This window comes from Fusarium vanettenii (assembly GCF_000151355.1).
Source record: "Fusarium vanettenii 77-13-4 chromosome 3 genomic scaffold NECHAsca_2_chr3_3_0, whole genome shotgun sequence".
Classification (NCBI taxonomy): Eukaryota; Fungi; Ascomycota; class Sordariomycetes; order Hypocreales; family Nectriaceae; genus Fusarium; species Fusarium vanettenii.
In genome coordinates, this window is record NW_003315880.1 from 450,466 (window position 1) to 472,582 (window position 22,117).

General features: G+C 51.8%; 8 protein-coding genes across 8 annotated transcripts; 3 read left to right on the top strand and 5 right to left on the bottom strand.

Annotated features, from left to right (window-relative positions):
* Nucleotides 1-3,370: 3,370 nt before the first annotated feature.
* On the top strand, nt 3,371-4,956 carry NECHADRAFT_58801 (uncharacterized protein; the record flags this gene model as incomplete). Its single annotated transcript, XM_003052412.1, has 2 exons — nt 3,371-4,142; nt 4,189-4,956. The coding sequence occupies 2 exons, from the start codon at nt 3,371-3,373 to the stop codon at nt 4,608-4,610; spliced, it is 1,194 nt and encodes a 397-aa protein (XP_003052458.1). The 3' UTR covers nt 4,611-4,956.
* A 119-nt stretch (nt 4,957-5,075) lies between these two features.
* Nucleotides 5,076-7,176, bottom strand: NECHADRAFT_77442 (uncharacterized protein; the record flags this gene model as incomplete). Its single annotated transcript, XM_003052881.1, has 4 exons — nt 5,076-5,270; nt 5,369-6,019; nt 6,122-6,299; nt 6,329-7,176. The coding sequence occupies 4 exons, from the start codon at nt 7,174-7,176 to the stop codon at nt 5,076-5,078; spliced, it is 1,872 nt and encodes a 623-aa protein (XP_003052927.1).
* Nucleotides 7,177-7,748: 572 nt separating this feature from the next.
* On the bottom strand, nt 7,749-8,569 carry NECHADRAFT_99507 (uncharacterized protein). The gene is made up of 2 exons (XM_003052882.1): nt 8,184-8,569; nt 7,749-8,131 (listed from the first exon to the last, which is right to left on the bottom strand). The coding sequence occupies exons 1-2, from the start codon at nt 8,457-8,459 to the stop codon at nt 7,922-7,924; spliced, it is 486 nt and encodes a 161-aa protein (XP_003052928.1). The 5' UTR covers nt 8,460-8,569; the 3' UTR covers nt 7,749-7,921.
* Nucleotides 8,570-10,002: 1,433 nt separating this feature from the next.
* NECHADRAFT_77444 (uncharacterized protein) lies at nt 10,003-11,576 on the bottom strand (the record flags this gene model as incomplete). The annotated part of the gene is made up of 4 exons (XM_003052883.1): nt 10,003-10,554; nt 10,621-11,041; nt 11,142-11,212; nt 11,451-11,576. 4 exons carry the CDS (start codon nt 11,574-11,576, stop codon nt 10,003-10,005), a joined length of 1,170 nt encoding a protein of 389 aa, XP_003052929.1.
* Nucleotides 11,577-12,364: 788 nt separating this feature from the next.
* On the top strand, nt 12,365-15,740 carry NECHADRAFT_77445 (uncharacterized protein; the record flags this gene model as incomplete). The annotated part of the gene is made up of 3 exons (XM_003052413.1): nt 12,365-14,782; nt 14,838-14,928; nt 14,992-15,740. The coding sequence occupies 3 exons, from the start codon at nt 12,365-12,367 to the stop codon at nt 15,738-15,740; spliced, it is 3,258 nt and encodes a 1,085-aa protein (XP_003052459.1).
* Nucleotides 15,741-16,448: 708 nt separating this feature from the next.
* On the bottom strand, nt 16,449-16,950 carry NECHADRAFT_77446 (uncharacterized protein; the record flags this gene model as incomplete). Its single annotated transcript, XM_003052884.1, has 2 exons — nt 16,449-16,675; nt 16,707-16,950. The coding sequence occupies 2 exons, from the start codon at nt 16,948-16,950 to the stop codon at nt 16,449-16,451; spliced, it is 471 nt and encodes a 156-aa protein (XP_003052930.1).
* A 1,196-nt stretch (nt 16,951-18,146) lies between these two features.
* NECHADRAFT_77447 (uncharacterized protein) lies at nt 18,147-19,277 on the bottom strand (the record flags this gene model as incomplete). Its single annotated transcript, XM_003052885.1, has 3 exons — nt 18,147-18,177; nt 18,227-18,262; nt 18,376-19,277. 3 exons carry the CDS (start codon nt 19,275-19,277, stop codon nt 18,147-18,149), a joined length of 969 nt encoding a protein of 322 aa, XP_003052931.1.
* A 925-nt stretch (nt 19,278-20,202) lies between these two features.
* On the top strand, nt 20,203-21,486 carry NECHADRAFT_77448 (uncharacterized protein; the record flags this gene model as incomplete). Its single annotated transcript, XM_003052414.1, has 4 exons — nt 20,203-20,241; nt 20,299-20,391; nt 20,440-20,789; nt 20,832-21,486. 4 exons carry the CDS (start codon nt 20,203-20,205, stop codon nt 21,484-21,486), a joined length of 1,137 nt encoding a protein of 378 aa, XP_003052460.1.
* Nucleotides 21,487-22,117: the final 631 nt, after the last annotated feature.

Genomic DNA, 22,117 nt, shown 5'->3' on the forward strand with positions numbered 1-22,117 from the left:
TCGCTTGTCGGCGTTCGGTAGATCGGCTTCAGCTTCAACGCCAAGATCAGTCTCTCCGCATGCGCCGCTAAGGACATTCCTGAAAGCGTCCAACGGCACGGTTTCGTGACAGCTCTAGCAGCCCTAGCTCTAGCTCTAGCTGTAGCTTTAGCTTTAGCTCTATCTGTAGCTCCCCAGAAAAGAAGGTTCCCTGGTCGTAGGTAATTCACTGATATGTGACAAGCGTTTTGATCTGTTCCCGAGAAATGCACGTCATTATCCACCAAGAATAGCTAGACTTTGAGGCTTCCACGAATGCATCCGGCGACCATTCCCCAACCGTTGCTCGTCAGATCATGTTGACCCGGCACTGGGCGTTTTCAGCCGCAGAAACGAGCTTTAGAATTGAGGGATATGATGATCATCACTTCTCCCTAGATGGAGTTCGTCCTTCAGCTGAAAGCAAGAATTTCTTCCAAGCGACATCCATCCGGGGAAAAGGTCCTCCATCCGTGTGGTGGCCCAGCCTCTGGCGATCTCCGATCTGCCCCGTCCAATCCGTGCAGGCTGAGACAGAGCCGTCTCCGGGGAGAGAGGTATCGAGGGGTGGTTTCGTAGACGGGAGATTGCGAGAAGGGAAAGCCTGTTTCACTCAAGGGAGAGGCTGCAGAATTTCTGGGGCTGAGGTTTTGAGACAGGTCGTGGTCAACAAAGAGCGGTCCGACATTTTTTGCGGTCGCCGCCGAGCCGCCCGGCGCCGGGTGGGGGCATTCAGTTGAAAAAGTGGGTCCTCTCGGAGTTGGTCCGGATCCTCTAGGGTAGTTTCTTCACCGCTCGGTACCGGCCGACACCACTCTACGATAGCAGTTTTGTGCTACAGAATAATCGCTTCTATGCTGATGCTAAAGTTTTCGAATGAACCCGAGGGACCTTTTGTTCGAGGTCTTTTTGTTGTGGCTGATAGAGCCTGCATCAATAGTCCAAAGCCAAGCATACGCAGGGAGAGTCCAGCTCGAGGCGATCTGGATCCTCCACACTTGAACCAATTGTTTACTGTCATGCAAGTCAGCCAAAAGGAATTACAGCTTACACAGTTCTTCTTCGAGCTTCTATTGGATGTTCTTCCCAGTCTAGATCTCCTCCATAGTCACCAGGTTCATGGATCTATTTTAAGATGCAAGTTGAGCCTTCGCTTAGAGGACCAACGCTCAGAGTCAAACAATACGGCTTCATACCATCACCAGAACACGATGTAATTGGCTCTCATGACTCCTCACATAGCTAATTTCCACTGAATAAGCAAACCCATTTGCACAACGTTAACAAAGCCTATTGTAGCCACCAGATCAACTCGCTGCATCATGCAAGGGCCATGCCATGCGTGCTGCATGCACGAGGTGAGATAACGGCGCCGTGATGCTCGAATATTGAGTAAGCTTGTAACTCTAATGCAGCCATCCTCTGTCCCTGTGACATCATGTAGCACTGTCAGCTCTAGCCCATTGATAGAGGTCATCTTGAAACCATTCTTTTGTGTAGCCCTTTCAACACAGTCCAAGCCAGTCCCTTCATTCTCAGCCTCGAGCGCCGGCGTATTGCAAGAAACATGTAATGTGCGACTGAAATGATCCCGATGTCGCGGCTGTGTCACAACAGGCATGCTAAGGCTCAAGATGACACCCTGACTCTCCTCGTCCCTGTCGATCATGCATCGGAGCCTCATAATCGCGTGGCAACGTTGCGCCCCTGAAGCAATCCACAACCAACGGATGGTCAGCTTGGAAAAGCAGCTGATAGACTTGGCGCATCCTGAAAAACAACATGCAAAGGGCTGGAATGCCAGGCACCATGCCTGTTCCACCACGTTCCACAGCACTAAATGTCAACACAAGAAACGCCCCGGAGGCCACTGCTATTTCCACCTTCTCCTTTTGTGGGTTGAACGAGGTTCGTCTAACCTGGTGGCAGGCATCGCTTCAAAGGCCGAAACCCGATTTGCCAAGCTGGAGGTTTTGAAGAGGGAGGCTTTTTTCGATCTGACAGGCTTGTAATGAATCGCCTGCATGGCAGCTTAGGCCTGATCTGGTTGGCTTCCAACGGGTAAAAAGCAAAAGAAAGATGGGCTCGATCTGACTTGTGCCAAGCCATGTCAAGGGAGAGAGTGCATTGTTGGCTGTCGATATCCCCGCACTCAATCCCTTGCGTTGGAACGCCTGCGTATCAGCACCGCAGTGGAAGCCAACCCAATCTGCCACTTGAGGGATCTGGCGTGATTCCTCGCTGATGCCGAGTTCCGTGGCGACTGAAATGCAGGAACATATGCAAGTCTGGAAGCCACGCAATGCCTTACTCAGGTGAGACAGGAGTCTTTGCCCCTGGTTGCTGGGATGCTGTCCCTCCCTTGACTGTGAATGTGCAGGAATAAGTGTTGTCCCTGTTTTGTTATTGATAATAACAAGGTCGGTCAACATCAACAGTGACAATGCAATCTCATGCAGGCATTGCACTTTGATGCACGCATACCACCAACATCCCCCTCGATGATGCATTGAGATTGCCTGATCCTCGTTTCTTTTTCCCTTCAACAGCAGAGATCAGAAGACCTTCCCTCGTGAATGTGTCGACCGAGATTGCAGTGTCTATAGTCGCCAGGCCGTCAATTCCAGGATCATGACTATCCTCAATGTCTGGTCAGCCCTTGGGCAGGGACTTGATGCGGCCTGTAGTGTCTAATTGACCCGCATGAAGATGCATCATTTGGCCCAGCGACATCCGCAATGCGACATCCGGGCGATAGCCTTGTCAGAAGGTGAGTATGTCAGCGCCAGTACCCTTTCATTCAGTGACTAACTAACTGAGATATTCTGTTCTTTAGTGATGGCACATCTCGCGACCACGATTAGCGATGAGCCGACGGCCGACACTGCTTTTCCCGCCCCGCCCGTAAAAAGCTTGCACATGTCGTAATGACTGGCTTTGCACCTCAAACTCAATTGAAGGCATTGTCGCAACCAATCGCTGCATCACTTAAACCCATCACCTACCTCTAACACCAATCCCATCACCGTAACCGACCTATCCAACCCTAACCCTGGACCTCAACAGCCGTGTTTGACAGCCGAAGCTTTGCGGAGAGGGAGGGGTTACGACGCAAAAGAATGGAGACCAACGTCTCGCGGCACTACCATGATTGGGTCACGCCTGGGCTTGGCCACTTTCTAGCTCCTGGGGAAAAACCCATGTCATCAAGAACGGGGTAAAGGGTTCGCGTCATGGGCCTTTATAAGGAAATGGAAGTAAGGTTCGACCTCGGTTGAAAGGTTGTTTGTAAATTTCTCCGATTCTCTCATTCCTTTCTCTGTTCAAAGATTGTTCAATTGCACAGTTCACAATGGCCGGTACAAAGCTTCCTTATCACGCCGATCACATCGGCTCCTATATCCGGCCGGAGGCTCTCTCCTGGACCCAGGCGCAAGCCGATGCCGGCGAGGCTTCCCCCGAGCAACTGGTCGCGGCTCAGAAGGCTGCTATTGCCGACATTGTCAAGAAGCAGCAGGAGCATGGAGTCCGAGCCATCACTTCTGGCGAGTTTGATCGCAAGTACTACTTCTCGGGCTTCTTTGAGAAGCTCGGCGGCTTCCGGGAGGTGAGCCCTGTGCCATGGGAGCTCGCGCGCATCTCTGCGCCCCCAATTGCTGCCCTTAAGAAGGCTGGCAAGCAGTACCCCATGGCCGCTCTATGCGAGGGCAAGATTGAGTACAAGGAGAGCCCTTATCTCGAGAACTGGAAGATGCTGCGGGAGTGCGTGCCCAAGGAGCAATGGGGCGAGTGCAAGTTCACCATGCCGCCACCCTGCTACTTCCACCTTCGACTGGCATCGGGCAAGTGCTACACCCCTGAGGCTTACTCAAACGATGAGGACTTCTTTGCCGATTTGACAAAGGCCTACCGTCAAGAGCTCAAGGCGCTGTACGCTGAGGGTGTTCGCAACATTCAGATTGACGACCCCACTCTCGCCTACTTTTGCTCCGACGACATGCTTGCTGCTCTCAAGGATGAGGGTGTCGATCCTGACAAGCTGTTTGATCTTTACCTGAAGGCTCACAATGACTGCATTGCTGACCGCCCTGAGGGTCTGCATGTTGGACTTCACATCTGCAGAGGTGAGTTCTCTCAGCGATTGATCGGTCTTTATACTTACAACTACAGGCAACTTTTCCAAGTCTATGCATTTCAGTGAGGGTTCCTATGAGAAGATTGCTGAAAAGTTCTTCACCACCCTCAACTATGACACCTTCTTCCTTGAGTACGACAACCCCCGCTCAGGCGGATTCGAGCCCCTTCGCTTCCTGCCCAAGCACAAGAACGTTGTTCTTGGAGTTGTCACCACCAAGGATCCCGAGCTTGAGGACGCGCAGGTCATCAAGCAGCGCGTGCTAGATGCAGCCAAGATTATCGCCAAGGGCCAAGGCCGCAGCCTCGAGGAAGCTCTCGAGCAGGTCGGCGTCAGCCCTCAGTGTGGCTTCGCCAGTGTTGCCGTTGGCGCCGAGGGTATGACCGAGGAGAAGATGTTTGCCAAGTTGAAGCTTGTCAACGATGTTGCTCACGAGATCTGGCCTGGCAAGCCTTGAGATGGTTTCATGAAAGAGAAAGTGTATTTAGGAGTTGTGGGACCTGGTAGAGTCCCTTTGCATAGCGTGGTGTTGTCGACGAAAAGACATGTGGTGTTCTGATGAGTGAAAAAGGAAGAGTTCTAGGCGGTCTTGCTCGCATATTTTCAACAATACTTGCATCTTTGGGCCCTTGAGTTGCCTGTCAATGGGTTGACGTTTAGTTTGGCTCACATAAAACCGCGTACGTTAGGGTAACGGTTCAATAAGGGATTAGAAGAGACTCCATAAGGAATCCCCCTTTCCTTTGGATCATTTTCTCCTATTGTTTGATTATTTTTCAATAAAATCATCTTAGGATATTCATAAAGATTTACTGACAATAGTCAGGTCGGCTTGAGAAAAAGTATGAACTTAACGTCGTTGCTGCCATTGCCTCACAACAACCGCCCTCGAAGGTTCTCCCCTTTCCAACCACGTTCAGGCTCACTCTTCCGTTTCACCATCATCGACCACGGGAGTCACCATGGCTTCTTCCTCCTCCATGTCTTCTTCATCTAAACCGAGCTTCTCAGCGAGCGGGACAGGAGCGACGCGGACTTGACAAAGCTGCTCTTGTGTCATGGTGTGATGGAACGCCATGTACCGGTGAGGACCTGTTGGGCGGTTGAAAGTGGTAGCCTGTCAAATGTCGGCGGTTCGGTGCTCCAAAGTCTCGCCGAGTCGCTCCAAGCTGTGAATGAGCAGGGTCGATTCAGGAGAGAGCAGCACTTGCAAACCCAGCAATCCGTCCGGGATTCGTCGCGGGTGCAGATAATATACGCTGCCATATAATTGCACGTGTCGCATTTGAACTCCATCTTCCCTCCTCTGAGGTCACCCATTGCGCGGTTCACGACATCGGAGGATAGCTGGAGTGGTTCAGAAGTCCCAACATGCGTGAGGGGTGTATCGAAGAGCTGGTGCATGAGGTTGTAGTTTTCTTCCCAGATGGCGAGAGCTGGAGCGGGAAGGGCCTTCTTCGGCCGGCTCACCCATCGATATCTCTGATTCAAGTGATCAGTCTGAAGGAGATCAACTTGTCCGATGATAACCTCCTTGGCAAATCCATTGAGAGGCTCCTGGTAGACGATCCCTTCCAATGCCTGGATCAAGGTCATGGCGAGCCGCCAGCCGGACAGAATCTTGTCAATGGCGCCCTCTCGGACGTATTTCACCCTGGGTTTTCGTAGGAGCGAAACTCGCTGAAGAGGAACCGTGCACCACGTTCTTCTCCCTTCATCGTACCACTCGAAGCGAACAGCAAGACTTGATGCCTGGTCAAAGTTCTCGTAGGAGCCAACAGATGGCACACCGATCCAAGCACGAGGGTGTGGCTTCTTGTCGTCCATGATCTCGAATACGAGATATCCCCTCTTCGCATCTGTTGGCTTTGGGCCTTGTGCAGCAAAGTTCTTCCCGAATGTGAATGCGATACCGTCGAATTAGGAAGTTTCAGGAAGGAGCAGCTGCAATGGCAGCAACGGCATCACATCCCAGTGCTCAGAGATTGCCAGAAGATGGTTCGCCGAAGTCGATACGTCGTGAAGGTCCTGGTATACACTCGATCCCCTGGCACCATAGGGATGCATTGGACTTGGGCTCGTCTCCGAAACTCGAACAATGGGCTGCTCGTATTGCAGCCGAGGGGGGTCAACGCTGGCCAATTTACTGCAGATCGCATAGGTCTCGAAACTGACCTCATGAACTGAGCCCGATGCTGCTGGATGGCGTAGGTTGGCACCGCATTGTCAGCTTGAACGGGACGGAACAGCCATCCTTGGTAGCACCGAAAAGCTACAACCATCGTCTGCTCTGCCATGTTCATGACAGCCTCGGGAACAGTCGCCTGCTGGAAAATAAGGAGAGGGATCATGTGTCGGTGCTCTCGCGATGACTTTCGGGCAGTTGAGTAGTGAAGACCGGCGACGTTGCGATTCTCTGTGTTAGTCTCATGTTGCCTTGCCCGCCGCCAAATGTCTTTGGCTTTGCCAACGTAGAACGCGACTCCATGGTTTATACCCCCATCAGTCGCATCGCCGTGAGAGTCAGCCGACTGTCCTTCAAGATGGGTGCATATGCGAAGGTAGATGCATGGCCCAGGCAGGGTCATGTGCGGGTAGACATGAGGGAGATCTAGGAGATCTTGGAGGGAAAGTTTGCCATCGTTGGGGACCTCTCGGACTTCAGGGGATACGGCAGACAGTATCGCCTCCACATTATCTCGCAAACGGGGGCCTCCAAAGTACTCGTCCATGTCGCTCTGCTTGAGCAGGAGTTGTCTCAGTGCGCCGGTCTCTTTCGCGACCGAGGACCAGAAGGACCGCACGAAGTTGTCAAAAACAGAGCCAGAGAGTTGCAGTTGGAGGTTGGCAGAGGGCGTGATTCTCATGCCGAGGAGATCGTCCGTCTGCTTGGCAAGGGTGCGAAAGGTTCTGCCTTCTTGGAGGATGTTGGTGGGCAAGACGACTAAGGGAATTAGGTCAGTTGAAGAAGTAAGGATGAAAACGAAGCGAAACTTGCCTACGACATGCCATCCGCATGACATGCTTTGTGCCTTTTACGACCAGAACCATTGCCTGATGCCCTCTGGGGTCACGGCTGGACAGAAATCCTGGTTCATCTTTGAACAAAGCGGTGCGGAAAGAAGGCTTAAGGGTAAAGAGAGTAGTTTATTGTGGTGATGATGGAGAAGCAGGCAAGTGGCAGTCGCGATGCATCGTGAGGTGGAAATCACGTGGGAGTGGTCACGTGCACTCTTTCACGTCTCACAGAGGAAGCCGCCTGTGTACCAGGAGTGCTGGAGGTACCTTTCCTCTGATGGCAGCTGGGATATTGCTTGTAGAATCAATGTAATGGTAATCTTGGCGCAAGACGACAGCTTGCATCGTCCTTGAGGCCTGTCGAGAAGGCCATGGCACTTGGGGTCGCCAAATTAGAATAGTACCTTCAAAGTAAGAGAAAAGCATACTCAGATGTTTTCCCAAGGTTTTCATAAAGATTAGATGATATTTTTCATATCTTCATCCTAACTTGGCATGGCTTTCAGTTAACAATAATCAAAGGATGCTAATAAATAGCGGGATCATTGACAACACATGGACTGTCGTTATCGTTCACAAAGAGTGTACAGTTATCATGGTTCAACTGTCAGATCAGATCAATGTGAAATTGCAGTCTCTAGAGGGATATGTACAGAGTGAATCCTTGCTAGGTCTGTGTTGAATGGAATGCCAGCAACCACCTCAACTTCTGGCCACTATTCAACCCTACTTCTTTATCCGTACCTCTATTTAACCAGGCATCGAGTAGAGTCGGATCTCGCCACCGCCGGTACTATCATCGCCGTTGGAAAGCTTGACGATACCTCCCACTCGAACGTCACCATTGGAGTCTGGGCCCTGGCACTGATCTCTGAGGTTCTCAAAGTGACCGGCGACGGCGCCCATGGTGATGGAAGGGCCGCAGGCAACGCAGGGAACACCACCAGGGTCAAAATAACACTAAAAGGAAGTTAAAAATCAACTCTAACTGCCACTGTTAAGGTGATCTTACTCGGAGTGGCTGGTAATCGTCAGGGTGGTCGCCCTTGCAGAGCTGCCAGGCTGCTCCGCCGTCTTCGCCAGAGTAATCTCTGATAGTTGGACCGCAGTCGCTGGATCCGAGGCTGTAGTCGAGACAAGCTCCTTCGAACTTTTTCTCTTTAAGACCGTCGATCAACTGGTTGACGTGGTGGAGGTAGGGGCTTCCATCGGTGGTCTCGCAAATATACTCGGTTGCGGCGACACCAGTGGCCAAAGCCAAGATGGACGTGAGAGATAGAAACTTCATATTGTCTTGATTGTTCGTAGAGGGGTGTAGTGAATGATGCTGTTGTCTGTGTTTGTCTTGTCAAATGGCGAGCAGTCGTTGATCCTTTTATAATTGAATTCTCTTTTTTGTCTTGGCATCTCGTTGCCTTGATTCACGTAGTAGTAGCATATCAAGAATTTCTGGATACTCCTCTAATCATCGCAAATAAAGCTGAAGGATCTAGGAATTGAGTAGCAGTGGATACTTCCGACCAATAACAAGACAAGAAACAACTGCACGTTTCGAAGTTCCAGTGAACCACGACGATCAATGTCAGCAATGACGCTTCACTGGGCTGATCAATGCCTCGGAGGATATGCCAATGCTTCAAAGGATTCAGCTGTCACCTCTTGGGGCTGAGCCTTGGTCAAGTTTTGAGTTGAAAAGGAAAGAGATGGACTGTGGGGGTGAATGCGATGCGATGGATCAGAAGCTGGGGTATTACAATGCTTGGACTGAAACAGGGCCAATAGGACATGGTGTTTGGGTTGCTTAGGCTCCTCTATTAAGGTCTGTGCACAGGCAGCAGAGTTTAGACAGCATCGACCTCAGATAAGAGACTGACTCTGGATTGACTTATAGATGAGTAAACAAGTGTCGTTTTAGGGATGATGGACTCATGCCCGATGCTCAATAAGGTTATCGGGTAGCTAAGGTAAGAAGTGTCGCGCAAGGAAACGATAGAATTCTCCTACTGGTTGAAGTCTAGCAAGCATGGATGGGAGGACCAAGCCGGATCCGGCATCCTTCGCGATAGCAGATCAATACCCCGTCCGTACATGCGTAGAAGCAGGGATACAAACGTCCCTTCAATGCCCACTCTTAAACAAACTACATACGTCATAACCTCGAGCTGAATCCAACTTTGCTGCACAGCCTTGCCGGCTGACAAGTCACGAGTTGCCGAAGGAATTGAGACCTTGTGGGCTCAGGTTCCGGATATGGTGTATCTCATGTTGCTCATGGTGCTTCAGTGACGTTTTCTGCGGGATTTAATGCGATTTTTCGGTGTGAACCGTGTGATATCTGCGTCTCGTCCTTGGCTGTCAGCAAGGCGCAGCAAACTTCAATGTTCTGTTGAGACAATGCCTGTCGCATGATAATTGACCCGCCAGATGACAGGCAATTCATAAGCTTAATGGTTGGGGTTTACCCACAGTTTGAAACGAGGACCAAGTAATCGACGATCTGTTTTCTTGGTCCGCAGCCGAGAGCCGAAGGGAATCGGGAATCGGGCGGGACATCGGGATGTTCCTGCGGGAGATGATCATGGGCCTCGTCCGATGGAGACACAAAGTATCGGACCTGTTTCCTTTTTTGAGTCGCTTGTCAGATGTGTGTTGTACTCTGGAAAATGAGAGAGGTGAAAGGGTATGTTTTGGTAGTATTGTATTACGCTCTCTGGATTCAAATCCATAGTCGGCGTCTGCGCGATTGGTTGTTCTAACGAAGACACCAATTTTGGAAAATACCAAAAAGTACTCTGTCTGACGTCAAAGAAAGGAATGTAATTTCAGCATATCTAGCTCTCCGAAGATGTAACGAGATGAGTAGCAAGGGACCAGATCCTGCATCGGTTTCGCAGTCCCCATGGCGGAGATGGCATGGAGTCATCCCCCTTGATAATCTGATCCCTCCGTGTCAACTTGCGGACCAGTCCCCTCCAGTTATGACGGCCGAGAGTTTCGTGAGTTAGAACAACTGGGGTATTTGAACATCTGTCGACATCACCGAGGTCCCAGATGTGAGGGGCTACACAGCCACCAAGCAGCTGCTTTCGCCAGAACTGCTGATCGAGTACAATGCGCGACATCAGAGTCTTGGAACATATTCGAAGGCGTAAAGTAGATGCCGTAGGAAGAAAAGAAACAACAAGGTCTAGTATCTCTCTCGGCAAACACTCGAGACTTGGACACAGCGTTGCCTTCAGGCTTGGAATCTCAAGGCTAACGTTTGGCTCGACAAATTCCAGATGTCCGCTCTCGGAGGGCTCCTCAGCAAATAGAGCCGAGACAAAATCCGGAAGACTTTGAACGTTTATCGGATCGTTGCAGTACCACTGCCAAGAGACGGGCTTGTCAGCATGAGTCGGTAACATAGTGCGTAGGCATTAATATAATCAAAATCCAAAGGGACGAACCTCGTTTGCCTTTGTGGTCTCCCACCCTTCAGAGGCCCAGAACTTGCGAGCGCCATAGTAGCCATGGCCAAACTCTAGACCATACTCCATATAGTCGGTTGAACCATGAAAAGCTCTCTCTTTGGCGATTCTCGCCTTTCCTTGCCCATTGACAACAAACTGGGCACAGAGAGTCTTGTACACGCTCGTCAAATTTGGAGGTGAACCACTCTCAGGGGAGAGTCGAGCACGCCATGTGAGGACATGTTGAATTATGGTCAGGCAGTAGTCATGAAGCGGGAAAAGGATATCGCTGGTATCCTCAGCAGAGGATAGGACGCGGTATGAACCTCCTACGAGTCGGAAGTACAGACCTTCCGTGAATGCCCAGTCGGCAAAATCGGAAACAAAGAGCCCTGGAGTTGTGGATAGGTTTCTCGGCCTGTGAGTTTGAGATGTCAGCGTCTTACGAGGATCATGAAACTTGTGTACTGATTGAGTAAAGGAAGCTCTAGTCTTTCCAGGTCATGGATATTGCATACATGCGAAAAGGAGGAGTGGTGAATTTCTCCAAACTTGAAGTAGCGCCGAGAAGCCGGATTTTACATAGCCACTGCCAAAATAGTAATGTTAGTGGTTGATATCGTAACGATTAATAATCTGAAAGAACAAAGGGGTGAGTTCAAAACTCGAGCAAGTGAGAAAATAGGTGCCGAAGCTTGGGCTTCTCCTTGATCCCCAAAACTGGGGGCGCGTTGGAGTTGCATCGACAGCGGCCGATCCTTGTAACACTCCCAAAAAGGCAGGAAGACAAATACAAGAGATTTGTCTGGCAAAAGCAATATGCTTACCTGCTTTGTTTCATCTTCGAGAGGGTTGTCGGATGCCCAGTTGTGTTCTTCATCAAAGACATCGTCGTGAGGGGGGATGTCAAAGGGACAGCCACAAACAACACAATAGACGAATGAGAACCCCATACTGGGAAGTGAAGTTGGAGTTGATCAAGGTGAGTGCATTGGATTGAGAGTTCAACGGCTTGCATGAGGCACCTGGCGGCTATAAACAATGGAAATTGAAGGGACGGCGTCATCATTTGGCGTGCATGACATTAAACACCATGTCCTGTTGCGACTGGTTCAAAATCTCCGATGATGGGGACGGGAATGGCTTATTGGTAGGGCTGATCAGACTAGCGGCCGCCATGGTGCGGGAGTCGATTTGTCTTGTCAGCTCAGGCTTGACTCCTGAACAAGAGCTGAGACCAAGTTGACCACTCAGCGTGTGGAGTGTGGCAGTCTAGGGCTGACCAAGAAACATTGTTCATCCATGGGTTATGTGGTTGTGATTTGCTGAGACGACCTGAAGATTGCAACACAAAGGGTTCCTTGTATTTAAAATTGGGACTTTGGGATTTTGATCAGCGGGAGACCCAGGTCCCGACATGGTTTCTCGACCTTGGTCGCGGCAGTTGGGGGGACTAATCTGTTGATTCCAAAGCCGCGGGCGGTTCACAATGTAACTCGTGGCGCGGCGACGGCGGAGTTGTAAGTGCCGCCCGCCGAGATGTCCGCCTTCAATCACTGGATGGCTGATACGAGAGGGTGTCTGCATGTAAGATATAAGACTTCTCAATCATGGCATCGCCAAGTCAGGTTTCAGCCTGCCAACCTTGACCCAACACTCTTTCTCTTGTTTGTTTTTGTCATTCTTTTCCCCAAACAGTCCTTCTTTATTATTATTCATTCACTCATTACCTTTCACAAACATGCGGCCCTCTTTGGGGTTGGCTGCGGCCGCTCTGCTCTTCTCCGGAGCTCAGGCCGGCATCCCCCGGCTGTTTCCCCGAGCCGAGACGGAAGCCACCACAACTCCCGAGCCGGAGACAACCACTTCTCACTTCCCTCTCCCTTTTGAGAGCAGCACGACCGAGTCTGTTCCTACTACCAACACGGCTGGCCAGGTTGGTTCAACTAGCGGAGAGGTTTCTTCCGAGACCGAGGCTGGACCTACTGAGACCGCCGTCCCCACGACCGACATCTCTATCGGACCCGGCGGAGAGGTAACCATCCCTGGTGTCATTACTGTCCCAAGTGCCAGTCTTCCTACTGGATTCCAACCCACCGGCACCGCCGCCTTTGTTGGAGTGGGCCCTGCTGCTACCAACGCGGCAAGTTCCTTCTCCGACATTGCTAATGCGGCTTCGGCCATCGCCGCCAACCCATCTCCCTCTGTTGAAGAGATCGAAGCTTTCCAGAAGCAAGCCCAGGATGAATTTGAGGATCTCTCTCACATCGATGCTCAGCTCAAGCAAATTGACCTGGACAGCCTCAGCGAGGATGACTCCCACAAGGTCGAAAAGTCTATTGCTGGATTAGCTGCCCTGCTCGCCTGGTACTCGACACAGCTTTCAGCAATTGCTCCGGTAGTAGCCACACCGGCTTTGGCGACTGGAGTCTTTGCTGAGCTTGCACCGGCCTTTGCCGCCGTTGCTGCTGGTGAGCTCTTGTCAAACGCCTTGGACGATATCAAGGACTTTGACAACGATGATGGCGACAACGACGATGACGACGACGACGATGATGATGACGATGATGACGACCAAACAACTGATTCTGAAGACAAGCCGACAAGCACTCAAGAAGAGTCAACAGCCATGTCATCAACCGAGACCGCTACCACAACCTCCAGCACCAGCAGCTGCAGCGCCCTCCCATACAAACTCGAGCTTCCCGACGAGATTGATGAGGCCGACGGAACAGACAACCCGGAGGAGATGAAGCGGTCCATCGCTGGCCGAGTCTACCTCGAGGAACGCGCCGTCCTTGTCAAGAGGGCACGAAGCCCATTCTTTGGAGAATGCAAGCCCGCCGAAACACCCAAGTTCCCAAGCAACCCAAACGCCAAAGGCCTCGACCAGGCTGAGCAGCACCCCAAGGCTGGCACTAATGGGAACTATAATAGGGATGTGCAGAGGTGGTATGACCGCAAGGTGCGCTGCGATGAGGACCTGAGACCTGGCTGGGAGCAGATCAACACGGCCGAAGCCAAGGCACAGGAGAAGGGACTTGCCAACTTCAACGTCGACCACGTCTGGGAGCTTAAATTTTTCACCGATTTCTTTGAGACGCAGCTCTTGCCGGGAGGAAGGAACAGCAACCCCAAGCTCACTTGTGACGAGTTCAACGCTATCTTCCCGAAGTGCATTTTGACCACGGTCGTGAACCAAGTCCCGGGACCCAACAATGCCGAGTTTGTTGCTATGCAGCGAGAGCTCAATAACATGAAGGGTGCCTTCTTCAAGATTGGCGAGCTTGAACAGCCCGGCTTCATTGCCAAATTTGCGAGCTCGACTGATCTCAAGATTGAAGCTCTGCAAACGATTGGTATCTCTGTCGACATCTTCAACCAGGGACCCGTCAAGGCACTCTTCGAGAGGACCAACCAGCGACTGTACAACACCTTCCGAGGCATTGACGACCGCGTGCGAGACAACAAGATTGCCATCTCTGGTGGTGATTTCAGCTTCGCCGAGCTATACGAGAGCTTCATGGCTGACCGTCTTGACCGCGGAACGGCAGAGGCTTGGCAGTTTGTCCAGCATTGGAGTGCCGAAATCGAGTCGGACATCAAGGAGCTTGACCCTGATGATGAGGATACCCAGAAGCTGTTGAAGAACTACGACGGTTTTGCAAAGAGCCCTTACGCCGCCGAAGGTCATTATTCGTTCCTCGCCAATAGGGATCTTGCTGGCGCTGGTGGAGATCCCATGAAGTTTGCCAAGAGGGATCTCTGGGGGCGAGATGGCTCATGCCCTTTGAACCAACCGGAGACGACCAGCGAGGAGCTCACCTCTACGGCGGAGCAGACCAGCACTGAGGAGCTTACAGCTACCACAACCACAAGTGAGGAAGCTGCCGAGACAACCAGTACCTCCGAAGAGGCTGTCGAGACAACTACCAGCCAGGAAGCTACATCCACTACCTTTTCCACTACGACCACTTCCAGTCAGGCCGCTGAAGAGACTACGACGACCGAGCAAGAAGAGTCTACAAGTACTCAGCACAGGCCTAATGCGCAGACGGTTACCACCAACGGCATGGTGTGTGTGCTGATTGAGGGATCAAACAATCCCGTCTGTCAGCCTCTCGAGACACCAACTCCTAACCCTGCTGGAACCAATGTCGTAAGTACTCCGGTCTCGGAGTTTGAGTGCGGAAAGGAGCTGACAAGTCCAATAGCACGTTCAAAAGGGATGCATTCTCATCAACAACAGCCCTCGATGCGCTTCCGATGCAGGTGCCATCTCTGGAGTCTATGAGAGTTCCTACAGTAAGTGGCGCAACTTTTTAAATCATTCGATCCGAAGCATGCTCTAACATTACTTCTTTATAGACGTTGCCTCTAGCCCTGATGAGCCCTACAACACAGTGCTGATCCTGTCTGGCTTCGACGCGAACGACGATATACACCTTCACGCCACTGCCACTTGCCAGCTCCAGGCTCGCTGGCCCGCCAACTATGGCGATGTTACCTTCGGCGAGGACGGCTGCCTCTACGATGCTGGGAACAACAAGATCTTTGATCAATGCTGCAGCTCCCCCGACCCTAACAACAGCGGCCCCGCCACAAACCCCTACGTCGCTCCGGCACCTAGTGATGCTTCGCAGGATCACGGCAATCATGACGGATCTGCCATCTGCCGATCCATCTCCAAGGATACTTGCCTGCTGGCTGCTTCTCGTTACGTCGACGACATTGTCTACCACCAATACACCTCTGCTGTGTGGCCCGATGACACTGGAAAAGATATCGCCAATATGATCTTCCCCATCGCCGGCCCAGCCATCGAGGATTTCTTTGGCATCAACTACGGCTGCACAGTCATCTGGACCTGCGACAACGACGACGCCTTCTCCCGTGGTATGACGGGCAAGCAGATCAAGGATTCGATGCTCAACATCTACAACCTGAACGGCGCCAAGGGCTGCGGAAGTACGTATCTGAACAACGGATGCCACATTACTGTCAATGGATGCAACAATTGTGAGGATAGGGGTCGTGGTGGTACGATCTGGAACCCTTATGACGTTGCGAGCGGGTCGTATGGCGATGCCAACGATGGATTTCCTCCTCGGCGATAAGCAGTCGGTCGATGATGGACGAGGCGGCTAGAGTACTGTATATTACATATGCTTTAAACTTCTGTATAAATATTATAACACTTTTGCTTTCGACTCCTCCATTTATCACTGATATTAATTGGGATGTCTGAGGATTAACTCTACTTGTTGGGTTTCTTGTTGCAGGTACTGACTAGGGCACTAAGTCACGTCTTGCTAGGTAGATGCCCGTACGGCTTTAAAATGATACAAACATAGGGTTCAACAGCATCAAATCACGGCCTTAAAAGGCCTATAATGATTCGATGGCTCGCGCCGCTGATGGGCTTTCGCATTTCATCTACCAAGAACTCCGTACCCATTGCAGTAGTAGGATAAGCAGAAGAAAAAAAAGATGAGAATAAGAACCAGACTCTCGTATGGACACCAGATTCGCCGAAGAAGAACAAAGACCCGAACAAGAACTGCAGGCTTGCGCCGCTTGTCAACCTGGAAACCCGAAATAGACTTGGCTGGCTCTTGCCGAAAAAAATAAAATAACAATAAGAAGCAGGAAAAAGAGAGTCACTCATCCACACACACCACACTCAAAGTGGGTTGAGATATCGTCTCTCAACAGCCGGGGGTAGAGTTGGTCGGTCGATCGGTCGGTCGGAGTGTCGTCGCCGACTTCGAGAAAAAGAAGAAGAGGAGAGACTCGAGGGCGAGGCGGAAACGAACACTCAGATTTTACTGGTGGCGACGGCGAGTAGCTGAGTTGTTGGAAGGGGATGGGGGTCTCTCCCGCTTGTTGCTGTCCCGGGAAGCGCGGACGGAAGGGACTTCATCGTCGGAGTCTTCGATGGCAATACTGGAGGACACAGCATTGCCAGCAGCGGTTGTTGGATGAGCTCGCGCTCTGGTATTGCCATTGTCGGTAGGGGCGGGCGAGGGAACATTGTTCTCATTCTCATCATCTGAGATGACGACAGCCGTCGTCGGCCCTACCCTCTGCAGTGGAGGGCGTATCTTCATCGTCGGCAACAACGATGGGGTTGGTGGAGGTACCGCCGGAAGAAAACGGACCAGCGGTTTGAGGCCGGCGAGGGTGCAGGCGGCGGCGGAGAGGAACGAAGAAGAGAAAAACGGCATCGTCGTTCTCCTCGTGTTGAGGGCCCGGAGCATTCGCGTAGCCATGCTCGGGGCTGGACTCGGGGCTGGCAGCCCGGCGGGTGAAACTCTGCGAAGACATGGCAGGAGCTGAGGCATCGTTAGTAACGGTCTTGTTCCAACACAGATTGCAGTGACTACTTACAATTGACTGAAAGTTGATTGAAGCCCAGTGACTTCAGGTTATAGTTGAAATGGTTGTAGATGTAAAGTTTCGAGAAGGAAGAATGGGAACATGTCGTCGATGAAAATGTGTTGGGGCATCGGTTGGGGTATCAATGGCAGTCACGGACAAGAATAACGAGGAAGGAGTAGACCCAGTTGCACCTTCCACAACTTAAGGAAGGAGCTCTCTTTCAGCAGAAGTTGGCGGAAGTGGATGGAGGCAAGGCCTTAGGGTGCACAGACTAAGGATCAATGAGGGGGAACAGTGACACTTCTTATGGCGAGAGGAATGCCTCAGGGTACTAACATCTAAAACGTATCGCCAGGAGAAAATCCATCAAGACATTCAGTGAGATCAGGGGGCGAAGAGAGTCTTGGATCGTTTGGTAGTAGTCAAACGCAGGCCAAATCATAGCCACTCATACACCTTGGGCCGGCCTTGCATCCTACGTTAGGTCGACCTGAGGTGGAACTTAAGGTCGGCCTTACGTTCTATGGGCAGCAGGCCAGCGCCTATGGCCGTAATCACACCCACGAAGACTCTGGCCAACAGTTTTGCCTAACAACGCGGGCAGCGTTCCATGGAGACATAATAAAAGCAGGACATAGCTATGAGAGCTAGTGAGCTCTTGAACCATTTATCGTGAGTTAGTAAATGAAACAACTTAAACATGATTTGGTCACCTTCATGAGAAGTGCTGCGGCAATCAAATTGGGCGGTTCAGCTTGGCCAGCCAGGTGGTTACTCGACCTGGATCATGCTTGGCTATAGCGGAGGCAGCGTCAGTCTACCAGAATCGGGCGGGAATCATTACGCAAATGATTAAAGTGAAGCCTTGATCAAACGCAAGGGAAGTTGGATCAGGACAATCACATGTATCAAGAGCACACCACAGTCAAATCCCAGAAAGCCATCCATTTGTGCTCATCTATCCCTTCACCCCAGCTGCTCCAACTATCTAGCTGATCCATTCCATATCGCAAAGAAAACGTGAGGAGCACCTGGTCATGAGAGATTTCATTAGCAACTCGTCCAAGGCAGTAATGTGTCAAGAGATGATACTGCAACGTACCAAAGGGGACTGTAGCGCTGTCCACACCAAGAGGAAAGCCTCACTCTACACGCGATGCTGGAAACCTCTCTCTATTGAATCGTAAGGAGCTGGGTCAAGGTCAAAGTCCATGCTACTTACCGGAGTTGCATGAGCACTTTTGTTTCGGGGAAGATCCTGTCGCGACAACATCCACACTATCTCCTGCTATAAGACGCATTAGCAACTGGAACTAGGTATGTGTCTACCTGGAGATCTAATATTGCAACTTACCGGAGCACCGCACTCACCGGGAGACAATATTGTGACAGAGGAAGAGCTGATCACTGGGAAAAGGAGATGGGAGGGGGCGGCGGGCGTTGGCAGTGAGGTAGTTAGTCATCCGGAAGTGCTCTTCAAGATAGTCTTTGGCAAGCTCTAGTCTCTCAATGTCCGACTGTTCCAGGCGATCGTCTTCATCAACTCTCGGGGCCGCCTCGGTACCGTCGACGGCCCACTTGCAGATGCGGCGTCGGGCCGCGTTGACGATGAGCTCAAGGTTGTAGGTGATAATTCGCAACATCTCGTTTCGGTCGTACTCTGCGATGGCCCGAGCCTTAGCGTTGTTCTTGGTAACACCGTGGGCGAACTCGACAAACTCTCGCTTGAGGGGATGGCCGTACTGGTCTCGCCAGAGGTAAGCCCAAGTCGGCGGGCACGAGTCATCTCCACCCCAGAGCGTGTCATCCCAAATGGCTTCATCCCAAGGTCCTTCTCCATACACAGACTCGAACTCCGACGGCAGCATCACATCGAGAAAGGCTGGAGCGGCCAGGTCAGCCTCGTCGGTAGGATCGGTGAGCAGGACGCCGACTTGAGCCACTGTGCTGGGAAACTTTCGAGGCGGGAGAGTGGGAGAGCCAACAGTATTGTCCTTGGATGTCCATGAATCAAAGACGCGGCGGAGCAAAAGTTGGTAGCATTCAGCCACCTCAGCCTGGAAAGGCAGAGCCTTCTTCCAGATGGTGACGACCATCCTAGCAAGGTCAACCAGGGCCATCTTCTCTGCGGCAGTGAGATCTCCAGCCTTCATCACTGGAGTGCCGGCGGCACGCGACTCCTTAACGTCAGTGTCGCTCGCGACAATGCCGATCAAGAGTTGGTGCTGCTGCTCAGGTGACATGGCAACGAACGAAGAGATCTGGGCGGCCATGGTGACGGGTGACAGAGGTTATTGTATCGTTAGTGTTTCTCCAGAGGACGTTGAGTGCACATAAGACAATATTGCGTACATACCGAGGGGTGGTCTTGTGAGGTGTGTTGGCGATGAGGAGGGTGTACACCGATGGTGAGGGTGGGAAGTTGAAGAGAAAGAAATGTGCGGGATGCCTCAAGAGTAAAATTAAAAGACAAGCGGGTGTGTGCCCTAATTTCATCAGGTTCGTGAGCTTTCCAAGTTTCCACGCGTTTGCACTGCTGTTCGACCGGCCGGCAGTGTCGGGCTGGCACTGTCATGGTCTCAGGTGAACAAAGAGAGGTAAACACATACGGAGCCGCATCAATGGGAGAACAATGAAGAACAAATGCGATGGGCAACAATAGTTAAAAATATCCAGATACGGTGATCATTGCCTACTGACTCCTGAATGGGGTCTTTGACTTGTATTGACGATCTTGAATTGTCCCCCTTTTATATCCCCAATCTGCCTTGCCACTCTGGCTATCCCCTTGATCTCTAACCAACCACGACGGGTTTCGTGAATTATAGATGCATGGCAGTTCTCTAATAGGATGCTCGATCATTGAAACTGTCCGCCATCCTGTGAAAGTGGCTGGATGGAGACAAGACATTGGAGATCGAATACTCTCAGCGGTCGAAATTAAGGGGGACAGCACCAAGTCAGACTGTGATCTTATCAAGCCTAAGCCTTAGGTAAAGACGGTTTGCCTGAGGAAACAAAGTCATGAGATAGGACGGGTACCTTGTTGGCTTTGTTCTTTTGTTGCATCTCAATCAAAACAAACCTCAGGCCCCAACATTTCTCTCCTCGCAACGCACAACACGCAACGCGAGGAAAACAGATTCCTCATCAAAACACCCATCCCAGACTTCCTCGCCGCCACAACCAGCTGCAAACATGGCTAGCAACCAAGCTACCAGCCCAGAAGGCATCACCGTAAGTACATACTCTGTGAGCTTGGTAGTTGATCTTTCTGACTCTTGTGCTGTGAAGTCTGCTTCCACCTCCGCTCCCGCTTCCACCTCCACCTCCACCTCAAACATAATGGCCGCCCAGACTACCAGCGCTCCAGAGGATCCCTTCGCCGTAAGTTTTCACTAGGCTTGTATGTTGATTTATCTGACCCTCGTGAAGGCTGTTCTCGCCCTGGCTCGTGTCACACTCACCTCCGCCCCCGCCCCTACGTCTCCCCCTGGCCCTGGTGACGATGCTCGAGTGGACGGTGCCGCCCTTCCTGACGAGTGGCGCCAAGATCCCGAGCATCCTGAGCGATGCATCGAGGCTTGGCGTCGCAGTACCAGCCAAAAGTACGGTCATCTTCTTGGTGACATCACGTCGAGGGATGAGTCGGGGAGACTCGTCGCTCGTTCGCGTGGCTTCCCCTCCCCAGCCCCAAGCGACGACAAGCACCGCAACACGACCTTCATCTGGGTCGAAAAGGCTGGGTTCGACACCAAGCGCATCGACTTGGCTGACCTCCCCAAGTACGAGGCCGACAACTAGAAGGAGTGGCATCGCAAGGGCAGACGAGCCGATCCCGACACGGGAAAGGACAACGTCGAGGTCAAGAGGATCGAAGACGTCTGGGAATATGACAACCCGACCCTCGACACACCCCACCAGTTCGAGCGCGGAATCGATATTTCGCAAAAGGCAGAGGGCATCGAGTGGGAGCCTCATCGCTTGCTCGGACCCGACCCAGGGGCGCGAGCTCCCATCTCAACCAGCAAGGCATTCGTGCCTAACAGCGAGCTTTCCAACGACTTTCTCGCCTCTACATCCCGTGGCCACCAGCCCAAGGTCCCACGGCCCTCGCGAGTAGGTGCCGGTTGGGGAGACCACGACAAGTTCCGGGAGTGGCAACTCCACGGCCGCGCTCTGACCAAGGACATGACCGAGGACAAGGCATGTGCTCATGAAGAGCCTGCGACACTCCAGTATGTTCCCGGCAAGGACGCAGAGGAGGGGGCCGAGAACATCGTTGTCACGGCAAGCCTGGCGCGAGATGATCCCGAGCAGCCGGAGCCATTCGCTGACAGACAGAGACCAAGGACTGTTCGGGAATGCTTCGAAACGCGTCGCTATGGAGAAGCATCCCGCGAGGGCCACCAACAAGGGCGACGTCAACGTGGTCGTGGAAGAGGTCGCGGTGGACAGGGACTCGATGACGGCACTTGGTAGGGGAGACCCAACACCTCAGGTTCTGATGTTAATCTCTTCGATGACTTGAACCGGGTGAGGTAGTGGGAGACTCGGGCTTCACTCTTTTCTTCTTCTTCTTTTACAACTTCGATTAGGGCAGGGATGGGGCGACCCAGCACATCGACGTCACAGTGTTCTCGTGACTTCGATCGTGTGAGGGGGCCGGGTTGTGCTTTACGTCTTGTCAGCAGTTGTGTCGCGTAAGCGAATAACTCTTTTTATAATCTTGTCTCTTGTTCTTGTTCTTCTTGTTGTGGCCGTGGCCGTGGTTTCTTCTGCCTCTCGGCGCGAGCCCATAGCTTTCTTGTACTGCCCCTTTCTCCTGGAGATGTAGTCGGTGTTGTTTATCTTGTAGAGTAGTATTGCTTGCGCTGAGTGCGACGAACACATCATTTCCATCGCGGCCTCTATAGCCGTGTTTATGTCATCATTTGTCCAAGTTGCACATCCGGCTTCGTAGTTAAAGTACGAGGTCTTGTGATTAGTACAATAGCATTCTATGTCTGCTTATTACTCTCTAGTTTCTCATACATGACGAATTTATTTTATTTCAGTCTTCTATAAAGTATCATTTCTGGACAACTTTCGTCACCTATTCAGTATCACTCAG